The following is a 21,745-nucleotide window of genomic DNA, read 5'->3' as shown; positions in this document are numbered from 1 at the left end:
AGAAACGAAAAGTAGAGAAATTTAAAAAAAAAACAAAAATAGAAATATGGCATAAAGAATAAGTATAAATAGAAATATGGCTCCGATACCATGTTGAAATACATAATATGGAAGCACATAGACATAAGAAAGAACTAGAGAGACAAGGAAAGAAAAGACAATTACTTCTTTATTATTGATTGGTCATTGTCATACGCTAACTCACCTATTTATACATATTGTCAAGATAATATATGAAAAATATAATGATAAATATGGAAATATATTATTATAAATATGGTAATAATAAATATAGAAATAATGAAAAATATGGGTTGGATTACAATCCAAACATGATAAATCATCAATAATTAAAATCAATCTCTGAATCTCCTGAATTGCTATCTTTTTTATCATTACCCCGGTCGTACGGGCGGTGTGTCATAACTTTTCTTTCGAGCATAGAGTTTGAGTAGTAGAAGTTCATGTTCTGACTTCTCTGATCAAAGTTACTTTTATAAAATTATTTCAGGCGATTGGAAGACCTTTCTGACACCTCCAAATTGGCATATATTCAATCTGAATCAATTGTAACCTTATCCGACTTGATCAAATTCTAGTCCAGGGGCTTAGAGCTGTTCTAGGCACCTAGAGCCCTTCCAAATGCCTAGAACCTGTCCAAGAAAAACCTATTTAGGTATTTAAAAAACACTTATAATTATTTGAGATAAAAGTTGTTTTCAAAAATTAACTTTGAAATAATTTACAAAAACATGTTAAAGCACTTTAAAAATGTGTTAATTTTTTTAATAAGATATCTTATAAGTGTGAGATTTCGGAAAATTTAATTAATAGGGTTATTTGGGAAATAGCCTTATAGAATTTTTCCGGAATTTTTAGAAATTTTCTGGGAATTTTTCAGAACTCGAATGGAGGGTTTTGAATGGATCGATCGGCGGGTGCAGATAAAGCCTATTTGGGATATCCGTTTAAGTGAGGAAAAGTTTTAAATTATAAATTCTTTTCCTTTACTTATACTTATCCCTTCCCAAAGCGCCGTTTCCCCCCAAACCCGAGCCTTCCTCCTCTCTTCCCCGATCTCCCCTCTTCGCCTTCTCTGTTCTCTCTCGCGGACGGGCAACGGCGACGGGAGCAAGGCTCCTGCTCCGACGATCCTTCTCCGTCGGCATCGACGCCTATTGATCTCAGATCCGGCCGGCGCTCTTCCTCTCCGGGTCGCAGACACGGCGTCGTGTCTCCTCTAGCCGATAGCCGACGCCATTGGATCAATCGCTGGCGTGGAAGATGCCTTAGGGCTTCGAGGGTAAGCGACATTCCTGGTCCTTCTTCCCTCCTTTTCTCTGGATTTCCTTCAACTCGTGCCCTAGCAGTCGGTGATTCTTATCCCTTTCTTTATACATTGCCGGATTTCACTAGATTAGGGTTCTTCTTCCGGCATTGACTCTTCTTGTGTTGGATTTTTCTCCTGATCAGATTGGTTCTCCTCTTCTTGCTGCTGATTGGGGAATTCGGTTGAAGAGGTTGAGATCAGTGAGGTGTTCTTGCGTTGTCGGGCAGAGGCTAGCAGGATTGTTGCTGGATTAGTCATCTTCTTGCTTGACCTCCTGTTGTGATCCGACTGATTTCCAGTGAGGTTCTGATCCGATCAGTGAGGTGAGTTTTGGTTACTATGATGTTCTGGTGTTGTGTTCTTTGAGCCAGTAGGATTGTGTTCTGTGAATTCATCAGTGAGGGGCTGTTGAGGTGAGGATCTATTCTAGTGGTGTTTCCTTGCCAGCAACACACAAAACCAGCATCAACAGTAGCTTGATTGAGGTATGTGTAGGAGTAATTGATACATGTATTGATGAATTAGGGATGAGTTGGATCACATTGATTAGTGTAGTGTTGTAGGTGAATTATTCTAGATGAATTAGGTTTATGTGTTGATAGGATTTCCTAATCTAATGGGTGATTAGGGATTAGGTAACTAATCCTAATCGACCATTGGATTTAGTTAAGATTGTTAGTGATTGTGATTAGAATTAATTGTTTAGACTAATCTAATGGAATGATTAGGGTTAAGGTTATTAATCCTAGTCAACCATTAGATTTCTAATCTAACGGGTGATTAGGGATTAGGTAATTAACCCTAATTGACTATTAGATTTGATTAGGTAGGATGAGCTGGATATGATTAGGGTTTTACCCTAATTTAGTTTTAGGGATTTTATTTAGCTATTCATTTGATTTAGCTAAATAAAACTGTTTGTTTGACACAGGACTCTGATTCGAGACGGGCGTCTCGACTTCGGATTTGGATTGTACCTTCTATTTGAGGCGGGTACCCTCTGACTTATCTTTTGATAATGTCTTATGATATGTGTAGCTTATATATATTTACTAGTGGTAGGTAGTAGATTATTCTCTCTCTTGGTCTTAGCTAGTTGATACCTATCACATGCTTCATCTGCTAGTTGCCTTACTTCAGGATTGGATATTTGTATCTCTTGCCATGTGTATATATGTTCATAGAGATGCATATCTATAGTGCTCTACTCTACTGGATTAGTTGCTTTACATGTGTGATACATGCTCTTGGATTCATGATACTTACATCATTGTTATATGTGATGTCTTTGGATTTATGCTGTTTTTATCATGGTTATATATATATGCGTTTATCTTTTTGGGCACACACATATATGGAGGAGGCTATGTTCAGGTATGACATACTGTAGCATCATGCACCATCCTGCATGATTGCATGCTGGGCGACGACTCCATTATTGTTGAGCTCGTCGGCCACATAGGCCCGCACACAACGTGTTTCACGCATGGGTAGTGGCACAACACGAGGGGTGTGTATGGCAAGAGCTCAGAGTGCTCCGGTCCGCCGTGGGTAGTGTGATGCGGTGGTAGCAGACAGGATCCCTCCCTCATTGCGTCTGGGAGTTGAGAGCGTTACGCTCCCTCACTATGTTTGAGGTAGGAGGATAGGTGTACTCGACAGATCCCGTCCACTCGGTCCACCATCGTGGGTAGTGACGAGTGCACGTGTCACACCCTACCTACCTCGGTCTCGCCATCGCAGGAGACTACCGACTAGCGTCGGGGTGACTATGTCATATCGCATCATATACATATTGCATTTATTGTGATTGTTGTATTGGATGATGCACTTGGGTGATTGATACGATTGACATGCATACAAGATACATGCTTATTTGCTCCGACTATCTTTGTCATGTATGTCCACTATTCGCTAAGCCTCGCAGTGAGTACTGATTTATTACAGTTATGCATTTCCTTATTATTCTTGCTATAGATTGTGCTTTATGCCTATTGTTGGTTATTACAGTTTATTTCAGCTCTGCATATCTGTTGAACTGTTAGGAGACTATACCGTAGGTTGTATGGTTAGAGAACTGTACTATTGATCCTATGGTTTAGGAGACTGTACCTTAGGTTTTTACTGGTGGATATATATTGTTGTACATGTCTATTGGTTTACCTGCTGAGTTCTTGAACTCACCCCGTTGTTACTATTTTTTAGGTTGAGGCCGTCAGGAGAGATTCCAGTCGCTAGCCTCTTGGTCGCGAGGATTTCTAGATATCGTTTTCTGTATTCGCTTTTATACGTATACTTGTGATGTGGGTTTGTATTGTGGACTTTATGACGCACATTGGGTTTACTACTTTTGTTTTCCGCTGTAAATATTTCATTACTTCGTGGATTTCGTTTCTTCGTTGTAGTGGAGTAGGATGTGTACGTATATCTTCATTGATTTCTATATCATCTTTTCTTTATATAACTGCCTGGATTGTTCATATTATATCTGTGTAGAAATGTTGAATATAACTGTGTGGATTGTTTACTATTGGTATGTATTGTTCCGGCCGGGTGTGGCCGAGGTATAGATATATGTATACTGAGCTTCATATTGTCACCCGTACAGGGGAGATGCTGCCGAAATTTCTTCGGACAGGGACTACCTGGGGCGTGACAATAAGTATTTTAAAGTAGTTTTCAAGTTTCAAAAATTTTCGAAAACCATTTATAAATATTTTTTCAAGACATTTTCAAGGTAATTTCAAGAATTTTCAAAACTAAATTTGAAATATTTCCTAGAATTTTCAAGTATTTTTTAAAATAATTTTCTAAACTATTTTTCAAATATATCCAAGAAATTTTCAAAATAATTTTCAAGTATTTTTTTCAAACAATTTTCCAATAATTTTTAAAGCGGTTTAGAAAAATCAAACATTTTCAAAGAGTTTTTCAAAAATTTCCAAAGATTTAAAAAAGTTCATAAAATTTTTAGATTTTCAAGATTAAAAAAAAAAACTCTCTCTTAATCTGATACACCTTGATGATCCATATTAAGCATAAAAAAATCTACCTAAGTACCTAGAGTTTAGATATTCTAAGTTGACCTATGGATCTAGACTTCTAAGTGTTGGTCAACAATCAAGATTTTTCAAAATACATAGATTTTTCAAAAATTATTAAAGTAATACATCCAATAAATCATGGAATTCATTAAAATATTAATATGTTGACTCACTATTTTAAAAATAATTTTTAGAAAATTATCCTATTAATTTTCAAAACTTTTTCAAAAAAAATCAATTTAAGTGTCATTATCATCTCACCAGTTCTAAGTGTCTCAGTATATTCATTTATGATAATCTTTAGTTTTTGTGAGATGAATTGTCAATTTTACTTGATTTAACATTTAGGTTTGAATTGAAAGATTGTTTAATCTTGTGCTAGATTTAGGTTTAACCATTAGTCAATTAAATATACATTCTAAAAATAGGCTTCCAAGCTGTAACGATGCATATAGATTTTCTTGGGTATCGGAACAACGATCACTTTCTTAGAAAGATGTTTTATGAAATTATATATTTAACCTACTTATTGAAAAATCTTGGTCTAACTAGTCTAGGATATAATGAAATAACTTAAGTTAGTTTCACTTAGGTAAGTAACCAAATAGGGTACTTCTTATCCCACTTGACAACCTACACCGAACTTACCTAACATACTATCATCTCTCCCCACCCTATTTTATGTTGGACAAGAATCAAACTATCTTTTTCCTATCTAGTCATTCTAGTTAAGCAATAAAGTAATTCTTGTTGGTGCAGTAAACGCAAATGGTCAAACTCAGATTTTGATAAATGACAAATAGATTAAAGGTATGTATTGTGTTATCTAACCTTTTTACTAAGTATGCAGAAATTGGTGGGTCTAGAGGACCTAACACCAGACTAAAGCCCATTTAGGTTTGAGAACCTGATAACTAACACAAAGTCTAGATAGATCAAGGAGTGACGTGATATTTGACAGGAAGTCCACTTGAGTCTGAGGGATTTGACAGCTGGCTGAAGTCCAGTTGGGTCTACGGACCTAACAACTAGCCAAAAGTCTTGGTCGGTCAAAAGACTTGATATCAAGAAAGTCTGCAATTGGTAAATGAAGGTAAGCAATTAGAGGAGAGATCCGGTGAGGACGTATTCTCGGTTGAGGGAGCAGTAGACATCGATCCTAGGGTCGGATAGGCATCACTGGGGGCGCTCGGAGGGTGGGGGTGGTCTGGACTCCAGAAGGTGGGCTATAAAATGGACTTCGAACAACAGCTTCAGATCATCACTTCCTCTGACTTTCATACTCGTGCGCTGCTTCGAGAAAACTCCGACGACACCAAAAGGCTACTCCGATAACTTATGATTAAGATTCTACTTCTAATTGTTGTCAGTATACTTTTACATGCATTGTACATAAACTTTATAATATCTTCGATTTTATAGTAATTGCTCAACAAAAGTACTCATCAAGTGTGGGTCTTGGAGTAGGAGTCGTCGAAAGCTTTGAATTAAGTAAAAAGACGTGTATTAGTGATTGTTTTTCTTTCCTTCGTTTATTTTCTGCCAAGTATTCTTATGAATTTAAAAAAAATGACGAATGCTATTCATCTCCCTCTAACGTATTTTCAATCCTACAAGTCTAACATGATGACATGACATAAACAAAATATTTAATTAAAATATGCATAAGCATGATAATTAAGCATGTTTCAATCAAGTCAAATAATTATTAATTAATTTTTATTAAAGTATTAAATTATCAATTTGATACACGTAGTGTGAACTCACCAATATATCAACCCACATTGACACATTTTATTTTTTTATTGATTTAATTATTTCATTAGATATAATTTTATTAATTAGTTCCATAATTATAAAATATATTATGGTAATTAGTTATATAATTTAATTTCGAATATTTTAAATTTGGATTTGACTTATTAAAATTTATTTATTAATTTTCTTGAATTATGGAAATTATTTTGAATTATTTGGATTTAGTTTCTTATGTTTTAGATTTAAATTTGGCGCTTTATTATAATGAATTTTAAAGTTTAAATTTGGATTTTTTTTATTTAACTTTGAGTTAGTATTTTTAATATTTTAACTTTTATTTTATGAATTCTTAAGATTTATTTTTGAATTTTTAGGATTTAATTTTTTTATATTTGTATTATTAAGAATAGAATTTATCTTATTTGAAATTTTATCTTTTGAATTTGTTTTGTTTAGATAATTATTGTTTGAATTCTTAAAATTATTATTAAGATTTAATTTTATTTTATTAAAATGTAAATTTTTATTTTCTGAATTTTTATGATTTAATTTTAAATTTTTAGTATTTAAAATTTTAAATTATTTTTAGGATTATGTTGAATAATTAATTCATTATTTAATTCAAAGTTATTCGAATTTTTAAGATAGAAATTTGAGTTGTTAAATTTATCTTAATTATTATTTAATTCTACATTATTTAATTTAATTGGATTTGAATTGTTCTAATTATTTTAAAAATTATCTTGATTAATAATTACTTTTGAATTAATCGAATTATCTAAATTTGAATTATTTAATTCAGATTTATTTTGATATTTAATCAATTTCGAAGTAATTGAATTTGTATTTTTCAAATTATCTTTGATATTTAAATTATTAATTAAATTTGGTTTATCCAAATTAGATCTATTTAAATTAAATATTAGATTAAGGGTTTTATTTATTTCTTGGAGACTTATATTATTCAAATCATTACGATCAATTAAATTATTATTTATTTCTGATTTCTTAATTAAAGTTTAATTTTTCATATTAGAATTATTCTTATTAATTAAATTTGTATTTATTAAATTTGTTAAATTTGAATTGGTTAGATTAGATTTTCCTTGATTAGATTTGAATTTTTCAAGTTAATATTTAATTTTGAATTTTAGAATTATTAAAAATATTTTTATTTATTAAATTTAATTTCAAAATATCAGAATAATTAGAATTTTTAAATTTATAATTTTATTATTAAATTATTATTTAATTCTGATTATTTAATTAATGCTGAATTATTCAAATTAATTTATCTATGCTAATTTATATTACTACTAGAAAAAAACTAATTTGTTATGCAATATAATAGGGGTATTTTCATAATTAAACATACTAACATGTTTCACAACTCCAAATTTTGTAGACTCCTTCATCTTTTTCTTCGGACACTTATTCTTATAATGTCCGAACTCTTGGCACTTAAAGCACTTAATGTGCTCTTTGTGCTTGTGGGCTCCTAGAATTGATTCCTCCTTTATTGCTGATGGTACCATCCGAATCTTATGAGTATGATACTTATTTTATAATACTCTCTCTCCTTGCACTTGAGTCATATTATCTGAAATTTAAAATGCATAATTAAAATTTTACCTTGCTCTACCTCAATATGTGGTCTCCTTGCTCCTTTAGTGTTTAGTCCTATTCAGAGTTGGCAGTATCTTACCAATTATAGGACCAGTGCGCGTCAATAGGGGTTGAATATCGATCATCATTTCATGCTCGTTTCATTGTGTTAGTTCGATCTATTAGATTAGTATATAGCGGAATATATAATAACAAAAAAATAAGATAGAGAAGATGAAGATTTTAACTTTGTTCTCAACCTCTTAGGGTTAGTACATCCAAGGCCTACACACTCAAGCATGAGTTTACTAGTGACCTCCTTTCTGAAGGCGGAGAAACTCATCATACAATCAACCAACTAGTCGTCAGTTGGTCCGGAAGTCCTAAGCGCAACATACCCCTCTTGGAGCTTCTCCGATTGCACAAGCAACGTGTCGTAACTTTTCTTTTGAGTACAGAGTCTGAGTAGTAGAACAAGTTGATCTTCTGAATGCTTTGGTTGAAGTTATTCTGGGCGCCCCCTACTTGATGTCTATCCAATTTGAATCAGCTGTCGCCTTATCCAACTTGATCAGATTTTGGTCCAGGGGCCTGGAGCTATTCCGGATGCCTGGAGCCCTTGTAGGTGTTTGGAGTCTGTCCAAACCCAATGCCTGGAACCCCTATAGGTGCTTGGAACTTGTCTAGGCGCTTGGATCTAGTCCGGTTCATCCAGGGCTTGATCTAGGTTATTTCCTATTGCATTTGTATTGAGCTTTGTTTTGCTTTCTGCTCTATATTCCTATAAAACAACATTCAAACACAGCAAAACATACAAACCTAATCCTATAAGTATACTTGACCTACTAGCTTATCTTTTACTTGGAATTTGTTCCTCTAAGACTTTACCACCTAAGGGTCCTCCTTAGGATCAAGTCGTACTTCTGTAAGTCTACCCGATCTATTAGACTTCATGCTTGGACTTCCTCCAAGACTTCACCACCTAAGGTCCACTCTTTAGGATTTCACTATCTGGGATTCACTCCCCCAGGATTTTCCTTTGCCAAGCTTCCAATTCTCCAGACCCACTTGGATTTGCTAGTCACTCGGTAGACTATTCACTCTTACCAGACATCCGGTCACATTTGTTGGAATCCCAAGGTTGTTTTGGTGTGATCAACAAGTTAAGTTAGGTCCTGTGTGTTTCTAACCTTGTGTCTAAGTGTGTAGGAGCTTAGGAGCACAGGTACTCGAGCGGAAGACGCAGCTAGCGAAAAGGATGGCACGCGGTGCGTCCGAGAGACTAGGTGCTGCGAAAGAGTACACCGGCGGACGAGAAGGAAGCGTATGGTGGTTCTGAGGGACGAAAGCCGGAGCGGAAGATTGCTCGGGGAGCAAGAGACGCAGCTAGCGAGAAGGTCGGCACGGGGTGCAACCGAGGGACGAAGACTGCGGATGAGTACGCTGGTGGACGAGAAGGAAACACGCGGCGATTCCAAGGGATGAGAAGCCGGAGGGAAGCCTGCTTGAGAAGACCGGAAGTTGGGTTCGGGTAAGTCCTTTTCCGGATGGCAAAGATCACCCAAGCGAGTAGATCCGGAGCAGAAGACCCAAACCGATGCGGGACTGAACCAGAGAAGAGGTCTTGGACAAAAAGTCAACCACTGTTGACTTTTTGCTCCGGGGCGCCCGAAATGCTTCCGGCCGCCCGGACCCGACTTTTGACCAGGATTGAGATTTGACTCGATCTGATCGTTGGGGGATAAAGTTTACCCCCCCCCCAGGGGGCCCGGAACCCTTCGAGGCGCTCCGACCAAGGCTATAAATATATCCTTGGTTCAGAAGCTTTTCAATGAACTCAAGTAATTCATTTCCAACGCTTGTGTGCTGTAGAGTTGTAGTTAAGCTTCTGTTTCTGTGCTTCAACGTTATAAGAGTCTTCTCCGCCTGACGGAGATTGATAGTGAGCTTTATCTTCCTTGGATTAACAACCACATCGGTTGTAACCAAGTAAATATTTGTGCCTCATCTTTTAATGATCTATTTACTTTCTGATTATTATTTATGCAAGTGTTAGATTAAAGAGTTCGAGGAAGGGTTGTTTATTTTTTTTTATTTTACAGGACTATCCAACAACCCCCTCCTAGCCGACCACAACGGTCCTACAAGTGATATCAGAGCTGAGATGCTTCAAGAAGGAATAACCACCGTCTGAAGCAACAAAACGATGGCCGAAGATAACACCTACCCACCTGTATTCGAGGGGGAGTTTGCTGTTTGGAAACAAAATTTTGAGGTATACCTTAACTCAGATTTTGGTATTTCTTTAATAATGAAATTTGGTTATGAAGAACCGAAGAACGCATACGGAGAAAAAATCGATAAACATCTCTGGACCCACAAGCAACGTGAGGAGTTTATGGCAAACGTGCGAGCTGAATTTCACCTCCTAAGCACAATACCAAATGAAGATCTTGATAGAGTTGGCGAATATAAAAGCGCAAAAGAACTTTGGGAAAAGTTCGTGAAGCTCTACGAAGAACCTTTGGAAGTCGACAACTCAATGGACACCAAGCCGCCAACAGAACAGTCCGAGAACGAGGAAACTACTGAGACAGCCGAACTCCATCCTGAAACTACAGAAAGCTCATCCCAGATGAGCATCGATGAAGGGGAAGAGACTTCAGAAGAAAGCAACTCGATAGGAGGAGAATCAACTGCTGACAAGGTAAGTCAGGTATGGTCTCCACCTTCTAAACAAGTAATTAAATCATCGAAAGAGTTTTTCAGATTAATAAATCAATTGTCAAACTTGGTTTACAAATCAGAAATATTGCTAAAAGATTTTTGCAAATTACAAAATATTTTGACAAAAGAATTTTGGAAGTTAGAAATATTGCCGAAAGACTTTTGTGAATCACAAAGTATTTTTTCGAAAGAATTACGAAAACTAGAAATACTGTCGAAAACTTTTTCCGGATCTAAAATTTTTTCCGAATTACAAATTATCTTATCGAAAGAGTTTTTCGGATTAGAGAATCTTTTGTCGAATAAAGTTTGCAAATTACAAAATATTCTTTCGAATGAATTTTGCACATTGCCGAAAGAATTTTTACAAATTATATTATCGAAAAATTTTATCAAGTTAGAATTTATGTTATTGAAATATTTTTATGAAGTAGAAAATAAAAAAATAACAGAAAATGACATGTTAAAAGATCGAATAAAATTTTTAGCATGTTTAATATTTGTTGCCTTAAATCTAAAAAATTATGATTTAAGAAGTTATGATAAATTAAAATGGAAATTTAAAATTTTCTGATAAAATCATGAGAATTAAAAATTAAAAAAATAATAATAAAATAAATGCATAGAAATTTTTTAGTGTTCTCAAAAATTGTTTAAATTTTTTTTATAAATTGTCTCAAAATTTTCTTGCATAAAGTTTCCGGTTTAGAAAGTTCTTAATTCTTGATGACGAAAAATTAGAAAATTTTCAAAAGTTATGCTTCACTTAGAAATTTCCCTTGACTTAGAAAAATTTTCCAGAAAATTGTTGAAATAGATTTTTATAAATTTTCTAAGTGTAACCTTTAGATTTTTCTTTCAACACCAATTTTTTATGTGATCAAAGGGGGAGAAGAAAAAATATAAGTCTAGGGGGAGGTAGACTTGAAAATTGGAAATTTTTGGAATTTAATGTTTCTATCTTTTTGCAAGTTATTGCAAAATAAATTGTTTAATTTTCATATCTATTTTTGACCCTAGCTTAACTTGGGTTGATCGCATCAAAAAGGGAGAGATTGTTGGAACCCCAAGGTTATTTTGGTGTGATCAACAAGTTAAGTTAGGTCTTGCGTGTTTCTAACCTTGTGTCTAAGTGTGCAGAAGCTTAGGAGCACAGGTACTCGAATGGAAGACGCAGCTAGCGAGAAGGATGGCATGCCACGAGAAGGAAGCGTATGGTGGTTCTGAGGGACGAAAGCCGGAGCGGAAGATTGCTCGGGGAGCAAGAGACGCAGCTAGCGAGAAGGTCGGCACGGGGTGCGATCGAGGGACGAAGACTGCGGATGAGTACGCTGGTGGACGAGAAGGAAACACGCGGCGATTCCGAGGGACGAGAAGCTGGAGGGAAGTTTGCTCGAGAAGACCGGAAGTTGGGTTCGGGTGAGTCCTTTTTCGGATGGCAAAGATCACCCAAGCGAGCGGATTCGGAGCAGAAGACCCAGACCGATGCGGGACTGAACCAGAGAAGAGGTCCCGGACAATTGTTGACTTTTTGCTCCGGAGCGCCCGGAACCATTCCGGGCGCCCGGACCCGACTTTTGACCATGATCGAGATTTAACTCGATCTGATCATTGGAGGATAAAGTTTATCTCCCCCAGGACGACTGGAACCCTTCGGGGCGCCTCGACCAAGGTTATAAATATAGCCTTGGTCCAGAAACTTTTCAATGAATTTGAGTAATTCAATTCCAACGCTTGTGTGTTGTAGAGTTGTAGTTAAGCTTCTGTTTCTGCGCTTCAACGTTGTAAGAGATTTCTCCGCCTAAAGGAGATTGATAGTGAGCTTTAACTTCCTTGGATTAACAACCACATCGGTTGTAACCAAGTAAATACTTGTGCCTCGTCTTTTAATGTTCTATTTACTTTCTGATTATTATTTATGTAAGTGTTAGCTTAAAGAGTTCGAGAAAGGGTTGTTTTTTTTTTTTATTTTACAGGATTATCCAACAACCCCCTCCTAGCTGGCCGTAACAGTCTTACAACATTGACCTACCTAGACCAAGCATCTTGTCACCTTGATCTACTTGCACTTTTTCCTTGCCTAACTCCAATTAAAATTTTCTTTTACATTACCTCTAGTTATAATTTTTTCTTGTTAGTCATCAAATCAATTTTGACCAGACTAAACTTGACTCGCTTCCAAACATCAAATCCTGCTTGGATAACTCTTGGTCAAACTTGACTAGACAAATATATATTGTCAAACATTAAAAAAATTCTAGAGATTGATTGAACCAATATTTTAAAATTTTATTTCTCAATCAACTTAACGTGAAAGGAGCAATTCACCCCCTTCTAACTCACACTGGTCCCAAAAATTGTTACATCAAAATTCTCTCTATGAACTTGATTAACATGTCTTAAAATTTGATCAAAATCACTTTTCATTTTTACAGTAACTATATTATCATGCTATAAAAGCTATGTCTATGACATAATTTTTACAATAGTAAAAGTTAATTGTAAAAATTATGACCAGTCTCCTCTAAATCTCTTAAATTTATAAGGATTTATAACCATCTATAGTAAGCAAAAGAATTGAACTCTTTTTTCTATAGGATTTATAACCATCTATAAGCATTGAAGTTATTGTGTTAAAGATAAAGAACTTATTTATCTATATTTTACTATAGGCCGATGATATTAAATTGCTCAGAGTGAGAGATATTATGTTTTACTCCAACAAACATTTATTTAAAAGATAATAACTTTTTAAAAAAATGTTGCTTTTTTATTTACAACGCTTTTAGCATCTATGTTTTTTATTTTTATTAAAGAAAATACTTTTTCAAATAAACATTATTTATTAGTTTCTTTTGCCAAAGATAATGTTTTTTAAAAAATATTATCTATGAGCATTTTTTTTAATATCTATACCAATAATTTTTAAAAAATATTGTCTATTTTTCATCCAAATAATAATCTATATTAGCCATTTTGACTTAACTAATAATTTTAATTAAATAAAATAATTTTGATTAAGTTAAGAAAAATATATATATTTTAATTTTGATTAAATTAGAGTTATTTTATTTAATTTTATAGTATTAAAATAAGAATATTTTTATAAAAATGGAAAGAAATATATATTTTTCTTAAAAAAATAAGTGATGCCTTTATATTTTTATTCAAATTTATCATATTCAATAATTTATTATTCAAACCCGAGTATGAGGGATTTACTAGACTAGTATGGATACCTAATCACATGGGATAATGAATTTTTAGATTATTTACTGTGAGTATTTTTTGATTTATTCTAATAATTGATGGAAAAAATTTATGTAATCAAATCGATCATTTTAATTTCGATGTTATCTTATTTATTTTTATCTCAAGATTATAATATATTGTTATTCAAATATTCATGATTTGATCTCTCATTAGATATATTTATTAGGATATATTTTTTTACGGCAATTTACCAAATCACATACCTAGACATCTTAATTGACCAAAAGATGTATGTTACTTTGTATTTACCAAAAGACGCATTTTTTCAAGTGTACTTCCCTTTTTATCCTTCTAACAAATCAAACTTTTTTTTTGTCGTTTTTCTTTTCTCCCTCTTCTCTTTCCTATCTCCTTTTTCATCCACGACATTTAAGATTTAGTTAATTTTTTGATAACATTTTAATACATTTAGAGAATCTAAAATAAACTATGAATAGCAAATTTGAACTTCTTATAATCTCAGAAATTCACAGGAATTGAAATAAGTACAATCAGAGCTCTCTAGGTCCATCAGTGGGTTTCGGTCGAAACCCACTAATGGACCTAGAGAGCTCCGATTGCACCCATTTCAGTTTCTGTGGATTCCTGGTATTGCAAGGAGTTCAAATATGTTATCAATTGTTTATTTTGACTTTTAGAATGTGTTAAAATAAAATAAGAAAGAATCAGTAAAAAAATTTTATATCAGGCTCACGTTGGGCCTGATATGAATCATATCAGGCCTAATGTAGAGCCTTTTTGTTGATTATTTATTCTTATATTTTAATACCTTCTAAAAGTCAAAATAAATAATGAATAGCATATTTGAACTCCTTGCAACATCAGGAATCCATAGAAACTGAAATGAGTGTAATCGGAGCTCTCTAGGTCCATTAGTGGGTTTTAACCGAAACCCACTGATGGACTTAGAGACCTCAGATTATACCCATTTCAGTTTCTGTGGATTCCTGATGTTGCAAAGAGTTCAAATATGCTATATATTATTTATTTTGACTTTTTGAAGATGTTAAAATATAAGAAAAAAGGATCAGCAAAAAGGCTCCACGTTAGGCCTGATATGAATCATATCAGGCCCACGTTGGGCTTGATATGATTCCATATCAGGCCTAATGTGGGTCTCACTCTATTAGGAATGATCAACCATTTTAGGAACTCTTCATTTCATAATGGATGTGTCTATGATTGCTCTAAGTAGAAAAATAGATAAGGGCATGAATGCATATCCTCCTACACAAATGTTTCAGCTAGTGATGAAATCAAGTGGAAAAAGGCAGTAGCAAAACGTTGAGAGTTCTCTAACAAAGATAGACCTAATCCAATAAACAGAATTGACACAATACTAGATAGACCTAATCCTTCTACTAGCATGTAACTGCAAATAAGTCATGTCTAACTTATTTCTTCTTTTTTTATAAAAGAAAATTAATCCAGAAAATGAGATCACTTATGAGAAATAAGGGAAAAGGACAAAGAGACACCACTCCAAATTCTGAAAGAAGAAAGAAAAGTGTGTCAATTATTTAAATGAGAAAAAAATACCAAGTAAAAGGTAGAGGAATTGCAAAAATCCTTACTTTTCAATATCCAATCCAACATATTTGAAGAGGTATTCAGCAGTTAAGGTTTTCCCAATGTGCATAATTTTTCAAACCCCCAACAAAGACATACATCATGAACTAAGATTTAAGTCAAAATAAAATGCTACATTGGAAATGAAGAGTTCCTAAAACAGTTGAGTATTCCTAATAGAGTGAGACCCACATTGGACCTGATATGGAATCATATCAGGTCTAACGTGGAGCCTTTTTACTTTTTGCTGATTCTTTTTTCTTATATTTTAACACATTCTAAAAGTCAAAATAAACAATGGATAGCATATTTGAACTCCTTACAACATCAGGAATCCACAGGAACTGAAATGAGTGTAATCTGAGGTCTCTAGGTCCATTAGTGGGTTTCGGTCAAAATCCACTTATGGACCTAGAGGCTCCGATTATACCCATTTCAGTTTCTGTGGATTCTTGATGTTGCAAGGAGTTCAAATATGTTATCTATTATTTATTTTGACTTTTAGAAGGTGTTAAAATATAAGAAAAAAGAATCAGCAAAAATGCTCCACGTTAGGCCTGATATGAATCATATCAGGCCCATGTTGGGCCTGATATGATTCCATATCAGGCCCAACGTGGGCCTGATATGATTCATATCAGGCCCAACGTGGGCTTGATATGAAATTTTTTTGCTGATTCTTTCTTCTTATATTTTAACACATTCTAAAAGTCAAAATAAACAATGGATAGCATATTTGAACTCCTTGCAACACCAGAAATCCACAGAAACTGAAATGGGTGCAATCGGAGCTCTCTAGGTCCATTAGTGGATTTTGATCAAAACCCACTGTTGGACTTAGAGAGCTCCGATTGTACTCATTTCAGTTCCTATGAATTTCTGATATTACAAGGAGTTCAAATATGCTATCAATTGTTTATTTTGACTTTTAGAATATGTTAAAATATAAGAAGAAAGAATCAGCAAAAAACCTCCACGTTAGGCCTGATATGAATCATATCAGGGCTATGTTAGACATGATATGATTTTTTTGTAGTGCATTCTTATGTTTAGCTTACAGTAATTATACAAGTGAAAGAATGTACTACTGACCCAAACATAAAAATCATAATGAATTACATAGACAAAATAAAGTATTTATAAAGAATTACAAAGATAAGAAGAATTGGACTTATAATTAAATACCTCTTATTTTCTTACAATGATATAAGCTGAAGTCTTCAGTAACACACCATAATCTAGAAAGCATGCATGAGATAACATCTTGTTACTATCTCCATTTCTCATGAATTGAGGCAGCTACAACCTTGCTTTGGCATCTGCCCTGTGGCATGATATTTGGCCGCGCTTTCTTCTGACTTCAATAACTCTTCACGGCACATAGTCTCAGTCATTGCTCTCTTCTCTTTGGCTACTTTGTGAACCATAGTAATTTTGTTTTTCATTTTCTCAGCATATTCTGCTTCTTGTTCTCTAATTTTTGCTGTCCACACAATGTTAGAGCAATCATAGACACATCCATTATGAAATGAAGAGTTCCTAAAATAGTTGAGTATTTCTAATAGAGTGAGACCCACATTGGGCCTGATATGGAATCATATCAGGTCCAATGTGGGCCTGATATGATTCATATCAGGCCTAACATGGATCCTTTTTGCTGATTCTTTCTTCTTATATTTTAACACATTCTAAAAGTCAAAATAAACAATGGATAGTATATTTGAACTCCTTGTAACATCAGGAATCCACAGGAACTGAAATGGGTGTAATCTGAGGTCTCTAGGTCCATCAGTGGGTTTCGACCGAAACCCATTAATACTTTTAGAAGGTGTTGAAATATAAGAAGAAAGAATCAGCAAAAAGGCTCCACGTTAGGCCTGATATGATTCATATCAGGCCCAATGTGGGCCTAATATGAAATTTTTTTGTTGATTCTTTCTTCTTATATTTTAGTACATTCTAAAAGTCAAAATAAACAATGGATAGCATATTTGAACTCCTTGCAATACCAGGAATCCATAGAAACTGAAATGGGTGCAATCGGAGCTCTCTAGGTCCATCAGTGGGTTTTGACCGAAACTTACTGATGAACCTAGAGAGCTCTGATTGCACTTATTTCAATTTCTGTGGATTTCTGAGATTACAAGAGTTCAAATTTGCTATTCATAATTTATTTTTTTAGCTTTTCTAAATGTATTAAAATGCTATCAAAAATTTAATTAAATTTTAAATGTCGTTGATGAAAAATGAGATAGGAAAGAGAAAGAGGGAGAAAAGAAAAATGATAAAAAAGGTTTGATTTGTCATAAAAATAAAAAGAGAAGTGTACTTGAAAAAATGCGTCCTTTGATAAATTCTAAAGTATGTCTTTTGGTCAATTAATATGTTTAGATGTGTGATTTAATAAATTGTCATTTAGAATGCTGAATTTTTAATCCGTTATAAACACTTCTGGTGTATTCATTATGATATTTCTAGTAGGTTTAAATCTAGTACATATTATGGTGAATTTAAAACTTGGTCTGGTCTGTCACATGATTTTTTTATTATGAACAATAACTAAATAAATAAATAAATTATTATTCACTTATTTAACAATTTCACCATTTTTTAGGTCAAACCCGATTCAAAGGCCAATTGAATTAGGGATAAAAGGAGTTCTCAGCGGGGTAGAGCGCTTATCCTGCAAGGACTATCGATGGAGTCTCCTTTCAAGGCCGATATCCTAAAAGGCCAGGTGGCTTTCGTTACCGGAGGAGGCTCCGGAATCGGCTTCGAGATCTCCAGACAGTTCGGTAAGCACGGAGCTTCGGTGGCCATCATGGGTCGTCGCCGCCAGGTCCTCGACGACGCCGTCTCCGCCCTTCAGTCGGAGGGGATCCAGGTGAGTCGCGTTTGTCTTGCGGGCACCCATGTATTCCATCAAAGAGTCAATCTTCCCCAGCAGCTTGCTTTGCCGGACACTTCCCGTTCTATCTGATTGCCCTAATTGTTTGTAGAGTCTAAATTTAAAACCTTTTGTATGTTTTTTGTTGACGCATTTTTTTTTGTCAAATTTAAAGGGTTGTACGCTGTCTAGAGAGAAGGCTCCTGTTCTATATGCTACTTCAACTTCAACTCTGATTCTTATAATACCTCCTATTAGGACACCATGCTTCTCCTTCTGATGCTTTTTATTATATCTCTCGTCTAGCTTTTCAGATAAGATGTTAACTACTCAATATGATTGAGCTCAAAACTCGATGACATCATCATAAGCTGACTTAATTTTTTTATCATTTGGATGCTATTTACTCTGATGCTTGTGTTACTGAAATTTATGAATTATGATAATGTTAAATTCCAAGCATAGGAAGAATAACATATTTAATAACCAACTTAAAAAAGGGCCGCCCGGTGCACAAAGCTCCCGCCATGCGGGGTCCTGGGGAAGGATCCATTGTACGCAGCCTTACCTTACTTTTTGCAAGAGGTTGTTTTCAGGATTCGAACCCGTGACCTTTTGGTCACATGGCAACAACTTTACCGTTGCGCCAAGGCTCCCCTTCATTTAATAACCAACTTGAAGCTTCAAATAGGTCGATGCTTTCTTGGAATTAAAATTTAAGTCTTTTCTCTTTCCCTACTTTGAAATGGTGATAAGATTATTCCAACACACTATATACTACAACCAAAAGTACTACAGCCAAGCTAAGTTGGTCACCACATGGTAGAATTGCCAAATCAAGTAGGGTCGATTCCCAACGAAGCTAGGAGAAATACCCTTTCATGTGATGGCCTACTTAGTTTTTTTATTTACGTCTCTACAAATGGTTCTGGGGCCGATCATGTGGGTCCCGGGGTTAGCGTATGACCTTTTTGCCAAATAGTACTACAGCCAAGTTAGGACTGTTTTCTTAGTTTGATGGTTGTTTTCTTAAATTCAATTGAGTTTCTAGAAACTCATTTGGTTAGATGGGTATGTGTCGGAGCTTCAAACAACCAAATCAGGCATAAAAACAACTTGAATTGTGGCTAGTAGAATTACCTAGTAAATTTCTGCTGTGCTCTGCAAATCTTTGAAATATGTTCTCATACATTATGACTCACATTACAATGGATTATTTGCTTGACGCAATTGCAGGCCATTGGCCTAGACGGTGATGTACGTAAGCGGGAAGATGCATCTAGGGTTTTGGAAGAAGCATTTAAGCATTTTGGAAAGCTTGATATTCTTGTGAATGGAGCAGCAGGAAATTTTCTTGCATCACCAGAGGATTTATCACCAAATGGTTTGAAAACTGGTAACTGTCTTCGTATTTGATGATACAGTCCATAGCGTGATTTGGAAGAATTAGTTTAGTTTATTATCTTCTAGAATCAATAGTGTTAGATTTTTTCATCACTGTTTCACAAATCTAAAGGATGGCTAACTGTTAAAATAGAAATATTTTCCATTCCCTGTTAGATATGATGCGTGCAGAACAATTATCTTAGTTACCTTTTATATTCATAAAAAACATCACTAGTCCTTAGCATATGGTTTCTGTTTTTTTTTTACCTTGAATTTCTTGCAAATAGTAGCAACAATATTTGATAGATGCTAATTAAGCAGTTATACCTCTTTGATCTGGAATTCCTAGTTCTCGACATTGATTCAGTCGGCACATTCACCATGTGCCATGAAGCTCTAAAGTATCTTAAGAAAGGAAAAGGTCCGTCCACCGGGGGCCTAATTCTGAACATTAGTGCAACTTTGCACTACACAGCTTCTTGGTATCAGATCCATGTATCTGCAGCTAAGGTTTGCATCATTAAATTTCATCTTCACATGGAATTAGGCAAGCACTCTACAACTTTTACTCTCTTATATAAACAGGCAGCCGTTGACAGCATCACTAGGTCATTAGCCCTAGAATGGGGTACTGATTACGATATAAGGGTCAATGGAATTGCTCCAGGACCAATCCAAGACACTCCTGGGATGCGGAAGCTTGCACCTGCAGAAATGCAGAGCGATGTCTCTAGGGATGACAGGCTTCTACGTAAGCTAGGAAAGACTTGGGACATTGCAATGGCTGCCTTATATTTGGCTTCTGATGCAGGTTTGCGATCTTATCTGTCGAGGAAATTAGTTTCTAATTCCTCTTATCCTCTATTTGGTTATACCTTATCCAACATCGTTCTGGATTCTCTACCAGATCGCCATCTATTGTTTAGCTTGAGGCAAATATTAACTTCCTCCTGTAGGAAAATTTGTCAATGGGACTACCATGATTGTTGATGGAGGACATTGGCTGAGCAAGCCCAGGTACATCGCCAAGGAAGAAGTGAAGAATTTATCACGAGTCGTGGAGAAGAAGTCGAGAAAATCACCTGTTGGCATTCCATCCAGCAAGCTGTAGTCGTGCTACTATCGCCCCCCATGTTATTGTTCTATGGCAACGTTATAGTACAATATATAAGCTGCTAAATAAATTGGTTCAACCCTTAGAATATTGAGGTGAACCACTGAATCTTTGAATTTTATTTAATAAATTCATAATTTGGGGGAAAATTATCTTGTATTCAAGTCCTGAGAAAGACAATTCTACAGCTAGTACCAGTAACATTGAGCTCAACTATTCTACAGAGAGTTGTAACTTGTGCTCCTGCCCTGACGAGGATATTGAATGTGGTGTAAAACAAACTTTCTCGAACTATTATTACCTTAATATTATGTTAATGTGATGGTTAGGATGATTTCCCGTTGATATTCTAGAATTGAATCCTCACAATGGTGTATTTTTCCTGTTGTCTAGTTTATCCTAGTCTTTGATATCTTTATTAAATTTTACACCAGATGTTTGGTAGTTTTAAAATAAATCAATAACTTTGCAGATTGCTCTCATACGATATGGAGCATCTGGAAGCTCTGATTCTAAGATTCTGGTTATTACACGGAATTAAAATAAATTTTTTTGGCTCAATTTAATTATAAATATTATATTATACAAATGCAATCTAATCATGCTGATGTGGTGATAGAGGGAGGTCTACTTGGCATACGGTCGGTGGTCAACGTCTAAATGTCAAAAGGTCGAATGGAGGATAATTGCAATGGCCGGTTGGACAGTCAGGGCTCGACTGGCAGGATACATGTCCGAGCAGACCACCCGTCCAACTCGGGATGATACATAAGGCAGCCGACGCTCAATATGGAGTAGTAGGATGTCGACGGAAATCGGATAGCTGGCCTGAACCGGGGAGGACATGTTACTACATAGTCATCACACGGAAGAGCCACTGAGGTCGCCAAAATGGAGGGCTCTCCGTCGAGCGGCTATCTCGCTCGGCCAAGCAATGAGACCACTGTAATATTTCTCTATATCCTTTTCGGAGTTAGTGCCGTTGACATAAGGCATGGTCGATAGGCGGATCGTACTGCGGAAGCTTCTACTGTCTCATTAGGATATGCATG

The 21,745-nt window shown here is 35.2% G+C and overlaps 1 protein-coding gene and 1 long non-coding RNA gene across 2 annotated transcripts; both read left to right on the top strand.

Annotated features, from left to right (window-relative positions):
• The first annotated feature begins 1,049 nt into the window (after nt 1-1,049).
• LOC122012524 lies at nt 1,050-2,320 on the top strand. Its single transcript, XR_006120248.1, has 3 exons — nt 1,050-1,303; nt 1,474-1,815; nt 2,262-2,320. It is a non-coding gene; the product is annotated as an uncharacterized LOC122012524 (long non-coding RNA).
• A 15,588-nt stretch (nt 2,321-17,908) lies between these two features.
• LOC122009986 (peroxisomal 2,4-dienoyl-CoA reductase [(3E)-enoyl-CoA-producing]-like) lies at nt 17,909-21,010 on the top strand. The gene is made up of 5 exons (XM_042566314.1): nt 17,909-18,190; nt 19,430-19,589; nt 19,929-20,089; nt 20,165-20,390; nt 20,536-21,010. Exons 1-5 carry the CDS (start codon nt 18,005-18,007, stop codon nt 20,688-20,690), a joined length of 888 nt encoding a protein of 295 aa, XP_042422248.1. The 5' UTR covers nt 17,909-18,004; the 3' UTR covers nt 20,691-21,010.
• Nucleotides 21,011-21,745: the final 735 nt, after the last annotated feature.

The sequence above is a fragment of the Zingiber officinale genome, chromosome 8A (genome assembly GCF_018446385.1).
Source record: "Zingiber officinale cultivar Zhangliang chromosome 8A, Zo_v1.1, whole genome shotgun sequence".
NCBI lineage: Eukaryota > Viridiplantae > Streptophyta > Magnoliopsida > Zingiberales > Zingiberaceae > Zingiber > Zingiber officinale.
The sequence above is the reverse complement of the archived record's forward strand: the minus strand, read 5'-3'. Positions and strand labels throughout refer to the sequence as shown.

What these genes read in the sequence shown, in the direction of transcription:
- LOC122009986 (XM_042566314.1), top strand. Translation starts at nt 18,005, where the DNA reads ATGGAGTCTCCTTTCAAGGCCGATATCCTAAAAGGCCAGGTGGCTTTC. An exon ending in TTCAGTCGGAGGGGATCCAG is followed by an intron (nt 18,191 to 19,429) that starts GTGAGTCGCGTT and finishes ACGCAATTGCAG; the next exon opens with GCCATTGGCCTAGACGGTGA. An exon ending in ACCAAATGGTTTGAAAACTG is followed by an intron (nt 19,590 to 19,928) that starts GTAACTGTCTTC and finishes TGGAATTCCTAG; the next exon opens with TTCTCGACATTGATTCAGTC.